The sequence below is a fragment of the Haliotis asinina genome, chromosome 4 (genome assembly GCF_037392515.1).
Source record: "Haliotis asinina isolate JCU_RB_2024 chromosome 4, JCU_Hal_asi_v2, whole genome shotgun sequence".
Taxonomy (NCBI): Eukaryota; Metazoa; Mollusca; class Gastropoda; order Lepetellida; family Haliotidae; genus Haliotis; species Haliotis asinina.
Window position 1 is genome coordinate 897,780 of NC_090283.1, and position 17,544 is coordinate 915,323.

Here is a 17,544-nt window from a genome sequence, read left to right on the forward strand (position 1 = left end):
TCGAGTGTAGCAGCCGCTGATTATACCAGATAACTGATTAACCATGTCTGTATGACTGTCTCAGAACATGGAACATGTCATAAACATGGGATTCGTATTACCGACAGCCTGCAAAGAAAAACAGATCCAGCTGATATTTTACATTTACACTGGCTATCATCTTGGTTATTCAGTATTGAATGATAATTCATCGCTGTCAATAACGTTTTATAAGTCATATATACTGTTAACTGCGAGTAAACCCCATGTTTCATCCAGTTATTAATTAGTGTGGGTAAAGGACGGTGACTCGTCGCCCCTGTGACGTGTAAGCCTGGGCAGGTACCCGTGGCCCAACCAGGTGATATGGGAGGCAGAGAGATAGACAGATGTGGCAATGGATCCTAGATGTTTTCACCCGAGTCCCGCCTTCTGTACCGTTCATTCCATATCATAAGGAGTAACTGCATGGCAATATATTGCCTTTTGAGTGTGATTTGGTTTTGATGTTTTAAATATTTTTCAGTACACTTTGACATTACATCAATATTATTAAAAAGTCACGATTAGTGATTCACATACATATCATCTTTAGCAACACTGAGTTTTTATCCTTGATTAAACACACACACTGTAGAAACATCACCACAGAGGAAGATATGTGTATTCATGTGTTTGATTAGCTGATCATTATAATAATAGTAAACCTGTATAAACTACGTCACTACGTATGATCACGTGACATGGTGCCTGTGTAGTTAACTGGAGTGAGACACCGCGCTGGTAACGGTAAGGCGCTAGCTTCCAGCAAACGTTTGTGCATATATATAATACCTTCCAGCGGATTGGTTGTCGCTGAATGCGGAAATGTGCATATCACAGGGATTCTTCAACTAAAATAGTTAACTTTGTTTTTCTGTTTGTATAACCACGAGGTAAAGTGAGGTAGGCTGCCGTCATGGCTGACATGGTCAGGGTGAGGTAGGCTGCCGTCAAGGCTGACATGGTCAGGGTGAGGTAGGCCGTCGTCATCATGGCTGACATGGTCAGGGTGAGGTAGGCCGTCGTCATGGCTGACATGGTCAGGGTGAGGTAGGCCGTCGTCATGGCTGACATGGTCAGGGTGATGTAGGTCGTCGTCATGGCTGACATGGTCAGGGTGATGTAGGCTGCCGTCATGGCTGACATGGTCAGGGTGAGGTAGGCTGCCGTCATGGCTGACATGGTCAGGGTGAGGTTGGCCGCCATCAAGGCTGACATGGTCAGGGTGAGGTAGGCCGCCATCAGGGCTGACATGATCAGGGTGAGGTAGGCTGCCATCAAGGCTGACATGGTCAGGGTGAGGTAGGCTGCCATCAAGGCTGACATGGTCAGGGTGATGTAGGCCGTCGTCATGGCTGACATGGTCAGGGTGATGTAGGTCGTCGTCATGGCTGACATGGTCAGGGTGAGGTAGGCCGCCATCAAGGCTGACATGGTCAGGGTGAGGTAGGCCGCCATCAAGGCTGACATGGTCAGGGTGAGGGATGGTGATGTAGGTCTTGAGCCGAGTTGAGCCGTGCTACCTAGAACCTCTCCACCTGAAGATACCGCTACTGCATCTATAGATGGTGCACGTAAGATGAGTGAGTGAGTTTAGTTTTACGCCGCACTCAGCAATATTACAGCTATATGGCGGCGGTCTGTAAATAATCGAGTCTGGACCAGACAATCCAGTGATCAACAACATGAGCATCGATCTGCGCAACTGGGAACCGATAACATGTGTCAACCAAGTCAGCGAGCCTGACCACCCGATCCCGTTAGTCGCCTCTTACGACAAGCTGAGTCACCTTTTATGGCAAGCATGGGTTGCTGAAGGCCTATTCTACCCCGGGATCTTCACGGGTCCACGTAAGATGAGGTGCAAAAGAGGGGACATGACTGTTTTCAGTTCATGTAGAAACGTAGTTACCGTTAAACATCCTATGATCCCTGGATTTTTTAGTTTCAAACATTAATTGATTGTAGCCTTGAAGACAAGGCGACTGAATCGTTAAAAGTTTGACAATCGTGCACCTGCGACTCATTCTTCAGTGTAGGAAACGACAATAAATAAACTCCTTGACTAAGACAATTCTGCAGAGTTAGTGTGTTTTTCCTATCTACTTAGGCGCTGGTTTGAGTAATTCATCTGATTTTTTAGTTAGAGCGCAATTCATTGGGCAGATTTTGTCTCAAACGGACTGTACGTGTTCAATAGCTCAACAATGGCAATGAAATACGTCTTGAAAGGAGGATATATACACCAAAATTAGGAAACGGCTTCAGATTGTGACAGCAAATTCCACTGGGATAGGAAATGTTATTGTGTTATCCACTGGGTTATTGTGCCAGTTCGGGGTAAACTGATCTTTTGGAATATGTTCAACTTTTGAGACCAGCCATTGGGTTGAACAAATTGATGAATTTTCGAAAACAAATGAGAGCCAAGTATTGCCTAATATATACTACAAACAAAGTAACAAAACAAAACAAATTTTGAGAAAAACAGAAACGTGACTTTTAAATTTTATATATGATTATCAAATTTAAGGGTGTTCCCATACTTTTCGTTTGTAGTATGTTTTTAACGTGCGAGATCCAGGGACTATAGCTTTCATTTGGTGTTCTTTGGAATGATAAGTAATTATGAATTAATTTGGTAAGCTAAAAACAACCCAAAAAACACCTAGGCAAGTTAACTGGTGCCTAAAGTTTATTAAACGTTTATGTATCATAAGTCTAATAAGGAATCTTCCTAGTTCTCTATACAGCATAGAACGTGGGTTGATTGTCTTAATCCTGTAATGTGTCCTAAGAATTTTTTTTCTAAAATTTCAAGGTTTTAGAAAGACCAGAAATATGCACCAAAGGTCAAAATAGCATTTGACTTAATGGAAACACCAATCAATAAGCAGTCTAAAGGAAAGCCGAACTTTTTACCTTGTATCACTAAACATTTCATAGACTTTGAAGCACTATTACTTGCAATTGTAATACTTAGAAAACTCGTAGCAAGGTTGCTTAATGCTATTTCTTTGGACCGTAATACCGACTAAGTATTAACTATTTCAAATAATTTACGATCCAAACATATTTTTAAAATGGTCCTCCCCCAAACATTACTATTTTAGTTGTGCATACATTCTCTATTGGTCTCCATGAAGTACAATAGACCTTAACTGAGTTCCAGCCGTCTTCTAGTCCCTTTGGCGACTCAAACATTTTATAATCTGCATAAAATAAAACAAACAACTTTGCAAATATCACAAAATCTTTGCCTTGAATATAATTTCGATTTACACCATTACAGTCTGAATCAAGTAAATGAGATTCAATATCATGCATCAAAATAGCGGGGAGAGATTTCCCCGTCTGACGCCACTGCTACACGAGAAGTAGTTTGACACCTCATTATATCGCACAACGGCTGTGGTAATGTTATACGTAGATTATATCGCACAATGGCTGTGGTATTGTTATACGTAGATTATATCGCACAACAGCTGTGGTATTGTTGTACGTAGATTATATCGCACAACGGCTGTGGTATTGTTGTACGTAGATTATATCGCACAACGGCTGTGGTATTGTTGTACGTAGATTATATCGCACAACGGCTGTGGTATTGTTATACGTAGATTATATCGCACAACGGCTGTGGTATTGTTATACGTAGATTATATCGCACAACGGCTGTGGTATTGTTATACGTAGATTATATCGCACAACGGCTGTGGTATTGTTATACGTAGATTATATCGCACAACGGCTGTGGTATTGTTATACGTAGATTATATCGCACAACGGCTGTGGTATTGTTATACGTAGATTATATCGCACAACGGCTGTGGTATTGTTATACGTAGATTATATCGCACAACGGCTGTGGTATTGTTATACGTAGATTATATCGCACAACGGCTGTGGTATTGTTATACGTAGATTATATCGCACAACGGCTGTGGTGTTGTTATACGTAGATTATATCGCACAACGGCTGTGGTGTTGTTATACGTAGATTATATCGCACAACGGCTGTGGTGTTGTTATACGTAGATTATATCGCACAACGGCTGTGGTGTTGTTATACGTAGATTATATCGCACAACGGCTGTGGTGTTGTTATACGTAGATTATATCGCACAACGGCTGTGGTGTTGTTATACGTAGATTATATCGCACAACGGCTGTGGTGTTGTTATACGTAGATTATATCGCACAATGGCTGTGGTATTGTTATACGTAGATTATATCGCACAATGGCTGTGGTATTGTTATACGTAGATTATATTGTACAATGGCTGTGGTATTGTTATACGTAGATTATCTCGCACAATGGCTGTGGTATTGTTATACGTAGATTATATCGTACAATGGCTGTGGTATTGTTATACGTAGATTATATCGTACAATGGCTGTGGTATTGTTATACGTAGATTATATCGCACAATGGCTGTGGTATTGTTATACGTAGATTCATCATGAGTCAGGAATTTACCCTTTAACAATCTGCATTTCCTCCCTCAGATTCAGGAATTTACCCTTTAACAATCTGCATTTCCTCCCTCAGATTCAGGAATTTACCCTTTAACAATCTGCATTTCCTCCCTCAGATTCAGGAATTTACCCTTTAACAATCTGCATTTCCTCCCTCAGATAGTTCTAATAATGGAACCACGAAGTCAACACAAAAAATATTCATTTTCTATCAAGTATGCCCCACACCTCTGGAACCGTAGAAATGATGTCTTTCACGATAACTCTAAAACATAATCTGTAAAGTACAGTGTTATCACCTTGTTCATGTTCTGATTTATTCAATGATGCGAAGTGTTCGTAAAATACGTTGACGTCTAATATAAAGAATTGTCATCCTCTTTATTTGAATTACCATTTATAATCTTCCAAAACTCTTTGGGGTGGGGGAAAGTAATGTTTCTGTTTTTCCTCAACATTTTTACCTAATTCATATTTGTAGAGTCTGAAAGGTTATCTATACAATTGTCATAATTCTTCGATTCAAGTCCATAGACTCGTTTGTTGAACAATTTTATTGTTAAAATCTTCGTTTGGACTTCAGCAAGTCTGTGTGTCCGTGCGTGCGTGAGTGTTTATCATCAGCCTTATTTCCCCAACCATAATAAACATGGCTGCCCTCGTCTGTCATCCGGTACTACAATCCGAGAGAACCCAACGATAGCTGTCATTTACAAAAGACAATTTGAGGAATTGTAGAGTTTGTGTGTTCGAAAGGCGCGCGTAATGTGCCGACAAGCTTAGTCACCTTAACCTGTGCCGTCGCCATCTTTCTCCAACACTTGGCCGTGCCTTTCTCTGCACTCCCTCGTAACAGTGAACTGTGTGAATCAAACGGACGATAGTCCCTGAATGAAATAATGTTGAAGAGTTTGCGTGCCACGCCGCAAACCTGGGTACTGTATGGGCAAATGTACTAAGTCTGGGGTACACAGAGTGAGTGCTAATTAAAGCGGTGTTAAACGAAACTAATATTTACGACCGAAACAAATGTTATAAAAATCAAAATAGGCCCCGTTGAGAGGTCGATGGTGAGGAAATCTGGTCGTGACAAAGTTTGGGCTTTATTACTGGACAAATGCTCGTTGGAAAGGTAAAAGCATCTCCGGGATCCTGGGGTGGACTAACACTGCCAGTGAACGTGGCGACGACCACGGGACTGACATTGTTGAAGACTCTCGTACAATCACGGAACCAAGTGCGTGCCTGCGTCCAGAAACCCAACATTGTGATGGGTAGTCATGCGTTTGATTGCGTGCTACAAATTGATCAAATGACCGACTGAGTTATGGTTGACGCAATTCCTTAATTCAGTAATAGGGGCCATAGGCCCAGAGTACAAACAGATTTACACTATGTATGTATGTATGTGTGTATGTGTGTGTGAACACTGAACAGTGCAATGTATACAGGTGACAATGCATAAATAAATGCTAAAGTAGTTGATAAATTGAAATGATGTTGGAGTTGTCTCCCTTAAATCACGAGTCAAGACACTGCTTCCTCACTGCCAAGGCTTTGAATATAAATTCTGCTAATAAAGACTGGTTCTCAAAATTCATAATATTATATATAAACTTCATTTCATCTGACAGAGTATATGGGATATTTAACATATGAACACGAAGATCATGATACTGGGGGCAAGTTATAAGAAAATGGATTTCACCCTGAAGGATAATACTGTTGTATACAGACTCACAGAATTTACAAACTCTCTCTTCTATTGCAATTCTTGTCCATCTCCCTGATTCAATTGCAAAATTATGGTTAATACACCTGAATCTTATAAGCGCAGTTCTATATCTTGTTTGCACCACACTGAAATAGGATTCCATTTCCAGTGAAGATTTATATTTGTGATAGAGATATAACTTTCTGCTTTCTGTTATATTAGCCAACCGGTTCTGTTTGAAGAGATTTAAGGAGAGTGTTTTATCTTCAACTCCTATTTTTCCCACACAATGCCGAACCCATCGGCAAAGAGTAAGTATCTTGCTGAAGAGGCCCATGCTTTTCTTCCCGAGCACACAGCATTGAATAACATGCTTTAGGATAACGTTGGCTGGACATACATAAAAGTTTATACCAAACGTTCAGCAATCTCCACATCTGACCAATGAATAGCGGAAATCTCCCAAGTTCTCCATAAATGACCGAGTTGTTTGTACTAGATTTAACTGACAGAACCCTTTTGCAAAATTTCATATGAATGCTTTCACCCCAGTAAGATTCTTCGAAGCCCCAAATTTCCGAAGCATAGTTAAGTACTGGTACAACCATTCTGTCGAACAGAAAGCGCATCTTTGGTTTTGAGTTTAAATTTGTTTATAAAGTTCAAAAGAGTATACATGGCTTTATCCGCTTGCTGTGCAAGAGTATTTCTAGCTAAACTCCATGACAGTTTGGATGTGAAACAGGTTCCCAGATACTTATAAGAACCGACTACTTCGATCTCTTGCGACTTGATATACCACTTATTTATTTTCACAACTCCACCTCTTCTGGAAACAATAATTTTGATTTTATTGAAGTTGATCTTCATTCCGTATCGGTCACAAAATTCCACAACAGTGTCAGTTTTCTGTAATCTTCCAACACTGTCACTTGACAGCAAAACATGCCACCTATATAGTAGAGTCATGTAATACTGTGGCTTGTATACCCATAGGAAAGTATACCTTACCGGCCTACACACCTCAAACTCAGAAAGGCACGCATGATGTCTTGTCAATAGATCAGATTTTCACTTATGAAAATAGCACAGCGAGGGAGTTTCGTTTTATGCCGCACTCAGCAATATAACAACCATATGGCAGCGGTCTGTAAATAATCGAGTCTGGACCAGACAAACCAGTGACCAACATGGCATCGATCTCCGCAATTGGGGGAACTGATGACATGTGTCAAAGTTATCGACACTTACCACCCTATCCCCTTAGTCGCCACTTACGGCAAGCATGGGTTGCTGAAGGCCTATTCTACCCCGGGAAAGTCTTTTCTGAAGTTTCGTTCGATTTTAACAGTAAACATACTTTTCTGGATATCTTATTACTCACCCCACTGAAAGCCCTACAAGTGCTTGGGCCATTTCAAATTGTGTGAATTGTAGGGATACACGTTCACAGCCTATAATCTCTTGATGTTTAATCTCCACCGTCAATGTTTTTGTATAAGGTGTGAACACCAAGTAGGACTTTAGGAATGTCGACTTGCACTCCTGTACTTCATTGCCTAAATTACAGGTTCTGCGTGCTGAGAAACTAGTTTACTTAGTATTTTATGTTACCTCAATCTGCCTTGATGCCGACTTTTGGCGAGGCAGTGTGATTCACTGGTCCAGTATTTGCTATTCATTGGTTTGGTCACGGACTTCCGAGGGTGAGAACATGACTGTCCTAGTGTTGACATGTTCAGCAGGTGGAGGGAATTGTATCCTACATAAGTGATGGAATGTACAACATTAAGACAGAAACACTAGGCATTATTTTCTTCAATTAATGGCCACTTTAAGAGTTGCTGTAAAGACCTCTTAGTTTGTAAGTAGGTTTTGCTTTGTCTGAATGTACCATACAATGTATTGACGGGAAGACTTAAGACTTTCAGAATGAAGTAACAGTACACTTGTACAGCACGTGTGTATACGTCTAGATATGTCCCCTGTAGGAGACAGATGCGGTAGCATAACAGGCTGGATACAAACGTCAGCAAGCGCTTGTGGAAGTACCATTCCAGGGTCAGGCAGATTTTATTGCAAGAAAAAATGACAGAAGGAATTTTTATTAAAACCCGAAACCATGGCAATACATGTTACTGCTGCGACGTGTCGACATGGACGTCCCCAACTCCTGCTTCACCTGGAGCCGTGTTGACGATGGCGACCGATTCAGTAGCTACCATAGCATAACCTTGACTGGACGACATCCCGGACACGTCTGACCAAATGGAAACATGTTGGTGAAAAGAGTTGTACTCTACATTCACAGATGTATGAAGGCGACAAGCGCAGGAACCGGCTGGACAGGTTGTCCAGATGATAATCACAACTTGGGTTTATTACAGTGTGTCACTGACAATCCTTGCAATAAATATTACAGGAAAAGTCCTGTGATGAACAGTTTGTCCCACGTTGGGCATGGGGTGTCTACCAGCTTATAATGTAGACACGATTATTATGGCGACAGCTATGCTATAAGACTGTCTGGTATTTGCGATAGCTGCGTATGGGGGAATTACACAGAAAAGCGAGTTTGGCAGCTGATTCTTCAAGGATACGCGTGTAGATGTAGCTGGGACCGATATTTTAAAGAAAATGTTGCGAGTAGTCCAAGTCCATGTCTTGGACAGCATACGTACCCCTTTTCTTTATAGTGGGAGCGTTGGTGCAGGAATTCTGGAAAATATATGGTAACAGGTAGGTAGTTGTAGTAAAGGGCAAGTCTGATCAGGTTTGTTAGGTGACAGTAAATGGTGCATGTGAAAAAGAAAATGTTCCAAATCCCGCTAGAAGTTAGTCCTCTGCACACTCGGAAGTACTAGAGGAAGTACTAGAGGAAGTACTAGAGCAGTTAACGCTGGCGGCGTTGGTATCAGCAAGTGCGTTTGACATGGTGCCAAACAAGGAATTTGTAGTGGAAGCATCCCGACTGATGCTTAGAGAACCACTAAGGAAGGTACCGTTAGAATCATAGTTGCCATAGTGATGGCATAGTGACCGACTGGTCAAGGATGTGGCATCTAATTGTATTTGTAGTCTGGAACTAAGTTTGATAAGTGGTATACATAAAAATAACATTTTGATACGACATTGAGGATACGAAGGGGGGGGGGGGGGGGTTGATTTTGACAGCAAATAATTTCCTGTTGAAAATCCGGGATGGACAAGCTAGGATCCAGTGGACTTTATCCTCCACTGTTGATGTACAGAACTGGCAGATTCCTGTTTTACTATGCTGCCTTCATTTATGATAATTCTAACAAACCAAGTTAAAATTTGCGCAAAATATTTCTTCGTGTTTTTAAATATAAAACAGACCAAAATCATTCAGGCTGAAGTTACCGTTTTTGACAGTCCTGTATTACAAACATATGATAATGGGTGGAATGCCAGTCCTGATACAACATAACATTGGTTGTACATTTGGACACTAAGTTCTGTATCAAACTAGTCGTCACTTTTCGCAATTCGTTAAAATAGGTAGGACTCGCTGGTAGAAGACACATGTGAATGTAGTGAAATTACAAATTCGCACGTGCAACTTACAACTCTCTGTTCTACCAACATGCGTTGCGCCGGTCTGGAATAAAACGCTGATTTGGGTTGTAATCAGGGAAGATCGTCCTTATTCACGACTTACGGTAGGCAGATCAGCTAAATGTCAGCATTTTAGAGCTATAAGCACAAGTGACCACGCATGCGCTGAGGTCGTCAAGCTACAAGTATCTTACAAGTCAAACACCAAGGGGAATTCGTAATCTGACAACTTTTACGATGTAGTTTTGGGAGCGTTTCTCATTGTACACAAAACGGGCTGGAGCTGAGATCAGACTACAGATCGATCTTGGAGCATGATACTACTGTTCCAAGGAATCCTTTAGTCCCACACGGGGCAGTTAGGTGTACCTACCCCGTCACACTTTGATGCACACATGGTGAAGTTACACTCGAACTTCAAGGCGGAGTTAACGTTGACAGTAAAGGCTTCAAAATACGGGCTTTGTGTTTTCTTGCCGATGGTGGTGAAGCCGACGTTTTTGGGGAACACAATACCGTCACCACATCTAGTAAGCAAAATGTTAGATATTTTATATAACTAGTATCTGCGAACCGATCACCGGACATTCTCGCAACTACACGCATTTAGCCCATGGGCTAAAATACGGGGGATTTCTTTCCACATTTAAAGCAATGAGCTTAAATTTGGACTTAATGCCTCAGTGTCTAGAGTGACGGTGGATAGTGTCAGTGTATGTCAGTCATGTCAGTCTGAAGTTCATGTTTTACAGTGAAAAGACTGTTGGCTTCATTGACGTTCAGTTGAACTATTAGTTGGCCGACCTGAAAACTGGCTGTAAATGCTCCATCTCAGAAGAGACGAATCATTGTCTTGAGAGTCAGTATTTATTAGATCGTTAACAGTCTCAGTCACAGTCACCTACCCCAGTAAGCATTTCCATAACTGAGATTTTGAATTTATAGACCAGGTTCCCGATGGAGTTTTCTAAAATATCCCGATTTGCAAATGATTTTCCCGATTTTTTAAAACAATTGTGCATTTTCGAATGTAAACCTTTGGCTAAAATATGGTTACACAGTTTCATTACCAGAACAATGATTTACAACATGTGTGCACGGGGTTTAAATACGGGATTTCCCGTTAATCAGTATGTATACAGCAAGTGTGTACATGGTCTGTACCTACCCTGCTCTGAGGATGGAATATCGTGCCGAGGAGCCGTCTATGGCGTCACAGGAGATGGGCCGGATGCCTGCCTCCGAACCTGGAATAGCGAGTCAGAGAGTTTAGCTTAACGCCGCACCCGGCAATATTGGAGCTTTAATGGCGGTGGTTTGTAAATGTATTCGGGATAAGATAATCCAGTGGTCAACAATATAAGCATCGATCTCCTTATTTGGGAACCGATGACACGTGTGAAGCACGCCTGACCACGCGATCTCGTTAGTTCATTCGACAAGCATAGGTCGCCTTTAAGGGCAAGCGTGGGTAGCTGAATGTATTCTACCCAGGACCTTCACGGGTCGTGAATCTGCAAGAAGATAGAGGGTATGTTAGTAGGGCGAAGACTCCTTACAACCTCACAAAGAGCGAATAAGTTTAATGTCTCTTGTGATAATCGTTGACTCACCTTACACCAGGAATGAGTTAATGCAGAAAGGTTGAGAGATGGGAGTAGATGTTTTTGATACATTTTCAAGTTACGGTTCTCGTTCGTCAAGGCAAAGCCGAAGGGTCGATTGCTCACACAGCATCAATGTTTTGTTTGTTCCTTATCCGGAACAAAAGTAGACTGTCTTGTTTGAAAGAGCTGAATGTTCTCTTTCAAGGTATTTGTTAACGTGTCATGTTGAGTACTTCTTCCCCAGAAAGCAGTGTAATGATGGCACGCGTAACTTACTTTTCTGAAAAATTCTTATTTAATAAATTTGACAGTTTCGATGTGTCCTTCCAGCTAACCGTTCGCGTTAGGTCGAGCCATTCGGATTTGTCAAGTTGGTAAATACCAAAAGTTGAAGAAGCTTGTTTCCAATGACAGTGTCCTACACAACTTCTTTGATGGAGTTCGAAAAATGTTCAGATATAAGAAAGGTATGTATTGGTAAATGATGAACTATTTATATTCATGAGGCAATTTTGTACAATTAGTTCGAGTCACAACGGGCTCAATTACAAAACTGACTGCAGTTGCTAAACTGAACGTCTTATCTTCTCAACGACTTTCAGACAGATTAGCACGTGGAATAGTTGGAATTGACTTCCAAATTTGGTTACTCTGTAATTCATCGTTCTGATGTGAAGGAACGGATTGTATTCGAGGTAGAATGTACCTGTATTCACAGCTTTGAGTTGCACCGTCCTGCCAAGGTCCACTGTCCTGCCGTTGAGGTTGTGTCCGAGGACGTCCACCATCTTGAGGTGAATGGTGGAGCTGCTGGTGCCACCCACGTTGGTCTGGATCTCTTTGGCCGCGATTAGCCTGGTAAAAGAAAGGACAGGTTTAATGTCACAAGCATACCAGAAAAACCGCTACCCTATCGCCCCACATTACTTTCGACGTAAAATTGCAAGATAAGCGTTCGGAGAGACTCGTTCTCTGAAATCAGCAATATATTTCTGCAGCAAAGGCTTATTAACAGAAAAATGATCTTCACGTGTCAGTTATTTTCTGGTTCTTGCTGGTGTCTGAGCCCTTGGGGCTGAATGTGCAGGTGACGGTGTATTCCTCAGTGTACTGATGCACCAGACTGCCCGGCTCGCCATATGACACGATCACCTTCACCGTGTACACCCGGGACTTGGTACGTTTCTGAAACATACAGGTTGTGACTTCAGCCACGAGTCGGGTACACGAAATGAAGTAAATTACTTAATAACTTACATTTTTTCGCCGTATATACAAACGCTAAACATCGTGAATGTGACCGTCAACTGATTAGCTCCCTATATGGGACCAGGAACATTTGAGTGATGAACGTACAGACGCGTATGTCCCGGACTGGATGTTGTCGCATGTTCAGTAAGGAAGGCAGTCGTCTTCATTTTCCAGAGAAAATATCCGCACGCGCATTCGTCACTGAGCATATTCCATCTGTGTACTTACAATGAATGAGCACGGTTTGGATCCTTGACCTGGGTAGGAGAAGGGCAGGAGGAAGTTGACACCGTCTGTGGAAGTGAAGGGGACTTCCTTATTTCCCAGACATACGGCCTTGGCCTTGGCGTTCAGGTCGGTGACGATGGTGACCGAGGCGTCTGTTTTGTCGTTGGCACCGCAGTTGGGGGTTACTGATGAAATGTACATGGTCGGGGAAAAAAATTAATATATAGTTATGATTGTGACATTATGCACTATAACTGAGGTTTTAACAGTTTTAGAAACTAATACTTTGCGCCAGTGAAAGTAACTAACAGTATTCCCGAGAGCCAGTTATGGCGCGTTTGTGGAACATTCAACGTTAGATTTTTGTGTGAGCAAGTGTGTTGGGAGCGGCTGGGGCAGGACTGATGCACTGAACCACAGGCTGATAGCGCGAGCATAATCCACGGAGCGAGAGATGTTTACGTAAAGTGTCGGGGGAGTGAGTAGCTTTAGTTTTACGCCGCACTCTGCGATATTCCAGGTATATGGTGGCGGTCTGTAAATAATTGAGTCTGGACCAGACAATCCAGTGATCAACATGATCATGGGGTACCGATGACATGTGACGACCAAGTCAGCGAGCCTGACCACCTGATCCCGTTAGTCGCCTCGTTAAAGAATCGTCGCCTTTTATGGCAAGCATGGGTTGCTGAAAGCCTATTCTACCCCAGATAGACCTTCACGGGTCAAGGAGTCGGGGGAGCTGCATGATATATACTGTTAAAAACTAGCGGAACCGTCCTTTCATTGCGCAATTGTCGAAAGTGGGGGAATATATGGATTGAATCAATGTTGATACAATAGTAATGGATGTTTTGAGACTGCATCACCAAATGGGTTTGGGGACTTGAGTACGACATTAATATTTCAGGTTTACAATTTTCATGTGTGATTTAACTCTGAAAATCTTGACAATGCACAGATGCAAGAACATATGTAGCGGAAAATGTTCTACAATGACTTATCGACCTGTCTGAAAAATGAAGATTTATAATGACCCTATGCATGTGTAGGAGGTCCCCACGTCGTGCACGTGCTTCCCATGCACTGTTTACGTGTGGTGATAACGAGATATGATGCTGCAAAATGAATGTCATTGTAACGTTCCTCAATGGGTTTTCTTTCTACCAGACCTCAAAGTTCAGGCTCCCCTCTTTGTTTAAGAGTATACCAGGCACTGGGGACTTTTTGGCAATATCACGGCGCTGGAACAATATCGTTTCCCGAGTTACATACCCTGCATAATGTAGCCGGCAGGAATCTCCGCTCGGACGATGGCCTGTCGGGAAATGTATAATCTGGATGTTATAATGAAACCACTTACATAATACAACCCACCACTTTCAATAATAGGAGTAAGTCTATACGCCGGGCAACGGTATGCAGGGGCAGGCATAATAGACTGGAGGCCATGACAGCCCGACATTATCTGTGGCAGGAGACCGGGAACGAGCCACGCTGAGAATTTTGGTCAACCATGTTGAGGGAAAACATTTCACTACAGCACTGTAACAGAAAACTTGTCAGGCTGCTGCCATGTAGTCTCCTTGCACCATTGCTAATATGGAAATGCGAGTTATTTCTACATTCTAACTGGGCGTTCAGTGGGATGAGTAATAGAACATCCAGGAGTTCCCGTGTTTTCTTAAAATGGGAGAAAACTTGTAAAAATACAAAACCTAGCTTGGCTGCTGAAAAGAGCAGACTACAGATGGCAGTTAGGAAGGTCAGCCAGATACAACGTCCGAGCGTTGAATCACCCGACATGAACTGCACGTGCTGCGTACGATCACAAAGGGCCATTTCAGAAGACATGCCGTTTCAGGTGTTCAATTTGTCTCACCTGTTGTACTGGATGTGCTGCCGAGATGTGTCGTCTTTCTCTTCCATAATGATAGAGATCAAGTTATGTTTTACGTCAGCTATCGTTCATACTGAAGCCAGGTTTAGTTTCACAATAGGCATTTAAATATTTCCGGTAGTAATATAATAAAAAAACAAAAAAAACAAAACAAAACAAAACAAAAAACAACGTATTGTTGATTTCTGCAGTTGTGTCCCGTGTTGCCGTTTGCTATACCTACCTATCACCCCGAGCCTGTAATTAGTTCAGAATTACACAACTACACACAACGTGTATATAATATAATATAATATAATATAATATAATATAATATAATATAATATAATATAATGATTTCTATTTGTGTCAGTCCTTCAGGTACTGTTGAAATGAGGATCTGACGCAGTCAAGGCGAGTGGATAACTGGCTTGATGACTAGCAAATGTAATTAAACTGCATTTCTTGCTGTAGATAGTTACAGACCGGGGACTTTATAACGTCGTATGAATATTCCACGTTCAGGACAAGCGGATGACGCCTTACAGTTGTTGAATAGCATCTCTTGCAGGCAGAATTTCAATATTTTCAGCGACACTTCAATACAACTGAACGTGGAAATAGTCGAGGGTATATTTGTTCATACATTTTCTTTTATCGAAATACATATGGACGGTGGCGTGTGGGGCAAGGTTATCATCCTACAACACATCGGTCACTCACCGAGACGAGGAGGAGCGCCAGTGCGGTGGTTCCGACAGACATGGTGAATCTGCAACAGTAGCACCATACCAACAAAACGGCCACCCCAATCAAAAAAACCAAAATTACAAATTGATATGCATACCTCACCCTAAACATACATTCATTAAACGATAACATGTATAACAAACAATCAATGAACTTATTTGAGAGTTGGAACATAACATCGGGGAAGGTGGAAATACACTGTGTAAAAATGGGGTACGGGCGGAGCGTGGATCCTCTACTCCGGTTTGGTTGATGGTCATGGGTTAATGTCGAGAAGATCTTCACGGATTATAACAGATCAACAGAAGTTTCAGGGGCGAACAATAGTATTACTGATGAACAGATGTCGACAGAAAATGCTTCAGCTCACTTCATGACGTTTGCCAAACACTTAGTTAAAATAACAACACATAAACAAATAGTTCTGCTCAAAGTTCATAACAGAGCACTAGTCAATATGCATCTTACCTTTCCGTCAGCGACGTAGTTTAGAGGTCGGAGGTCACGTGTAAAGGTTTTATAGTGCCGGTTTGCACGGAATAGACACGTGCGTGCCGTGGATTTAATGTTGTATTTTTGAGACACGCTCCAAATTGCTGGATCCGGTTTCCCTGCTATGCATGTTACAGCGCAGCACCTTGGCACTGTCTGTTGTGTCCAGTTGATGTATGGAAAGTCCTTTCGCTTGTCCAATGCAAGCAATATGCATAACGAGGACACATACACATCAATACACATAGTCTTTGTTGTTTGTTGGGATTCAGTTCTACAGTGTAGCGGTGATCGAGGTGACAGTGGAGACTGGTTCAGACCCTTGGACGATGCTAGTGGTGACATCTCCACCCATGCTGTCACCCGTCATGACATCTACGTCTGTGGTCTCATCATCTCTAGTTCTCCTTCCACTGCTCAACGTACAAGACGAACAGAAAGTGGGTAGTTACTTCAGGCTGATCCATATCCATAGCAGGTTCTCACACACAGATGTTTACCCATGCCACTAGCAGGGTCTCACCCACAGATGTTTATCCATATCCATAGCAGGGTCTCACCCACAGATGTTTACCCATGCCACTAGCGGGGTCTCACCCGCCGATGTTCACCTTGGCCAGTAGCTGGGTCTCACCCACCGATGTTTATTTTGGCCAATAGCAGGGTCTCACCCGGCGATGTACATAGTAGTATTAATGTACGTACTTCTCAGCATATGACGGACAGAGAAAGTGGTACTCGTCTTCAATTACATTCATTCATTCTTCAAGTACAACATCGTCTTTGTAATACCATTTGTACCTTTTGCCGATTTTCCACCATTTCCACCATATCGTAGTCCCGTCCTTACCACTCATCGCCGCACAAACAGATTGTGAAGGGCAATTCAGCATCGGGACTGGCGTAATATCGACAGTGGAGAACTGTACTAGTACCTCATGACATCGTGCAAGCCGGCATTGTGTTTCTACAGTGAAAGTATGACGAAGGCTCCGGAAACTGTTTTCCAATGACTGTTTTGTTGAAAGAAGGTCGTGGGGTGGCCCAATCATCATGGTCTGGGTGCAATCGGTCTAACCCACTTACTTTACACCGTGGTTCATGATATTGCAGAGTAGCATTAGAATTCCTCAGACAATACGGCATCCAAACTCTGCGATAGCCTGCGCTTAGTACAACAGAGAAGGTACACTCGAGATTCAGAGAAGGATGAATGTCTCCAACCAAGGCCGGCAACTGCTGCTGGACTCTGTTAGGCATTTCGCATGGACCCAAGTGCCCGTGACCTATGTCCGGCTATTTCATTCCATGTACAGATGATGCAATACTTTCAGCGATGCCCATGGAGGCCATACACAATACTGCCTATTGATATCTTAACGGTACCATTTTAGTTTGAGTAAACTCTAGATGTAATTCCCCCAGATGTGCTAAACCATAATTATCAAATTTCAACTCAATACTCCATTTTTATTGTTAATTAAAGTGCATTAATGTGTGTGATTTAAGATACCTCTGTCGGTGCGACATTACTTTTGTGGTTT

General features: G+C 42.2%; 2 protein-coding genes across 2 annotated transcripts; both read right to left on the reverse strand.

Moving 5' to 3' along the window:
• Nucleotides 1-855: 855 nt before the first annotated feature.
• Nucleotides 856-1,479, reverse strand: LOC137282121 (streptococcal hemagglutinin-like). Its single transcript, XM_067813847.1, has one exon. The coding sequence runs from the start codon at nt 1,477-1,479 to the stop codon at nt 856-858; it is 624 nt and encodes a 207-aa protein (XP_067669948.1).
• Nucleotides 1,480-7,282: 5,803 nt separating this feature from the next.
• Nucleotides 7,283-16,018, reverse strand: LOC137280693 (vitelline envelope sperm lysin receptor-like). Its single transcript, XM_067811909.1, has 10 exons — nt 15,977-16,018; nt 15,482-15,530; nt 14,155-14,197; nt 12,880-13,064; nt 12,431-12,585; nt 12,107-12,255; nt 10,962-11,040; nt 10,167-10,320; nt 8,896-8,932; nt 7,283-8,474 (listed from the first exon to the last, which is right to left on the reverse strand). Exons 2-10 carry the CDS (start codon nt 15,521-15,523, stop codon nt 8,350-8,352), a joined length of 969 nt encoding a protein of 322 aa, XP_067668010.1. The 5' UTR covers nt 15,524-15,530; nt 15,977-16,018; the 3' UTR covers nt 7,283-8,349.
• Between the last annotated feature and the right edge of the window lie 1,526 nt (nt 16,019-17,544).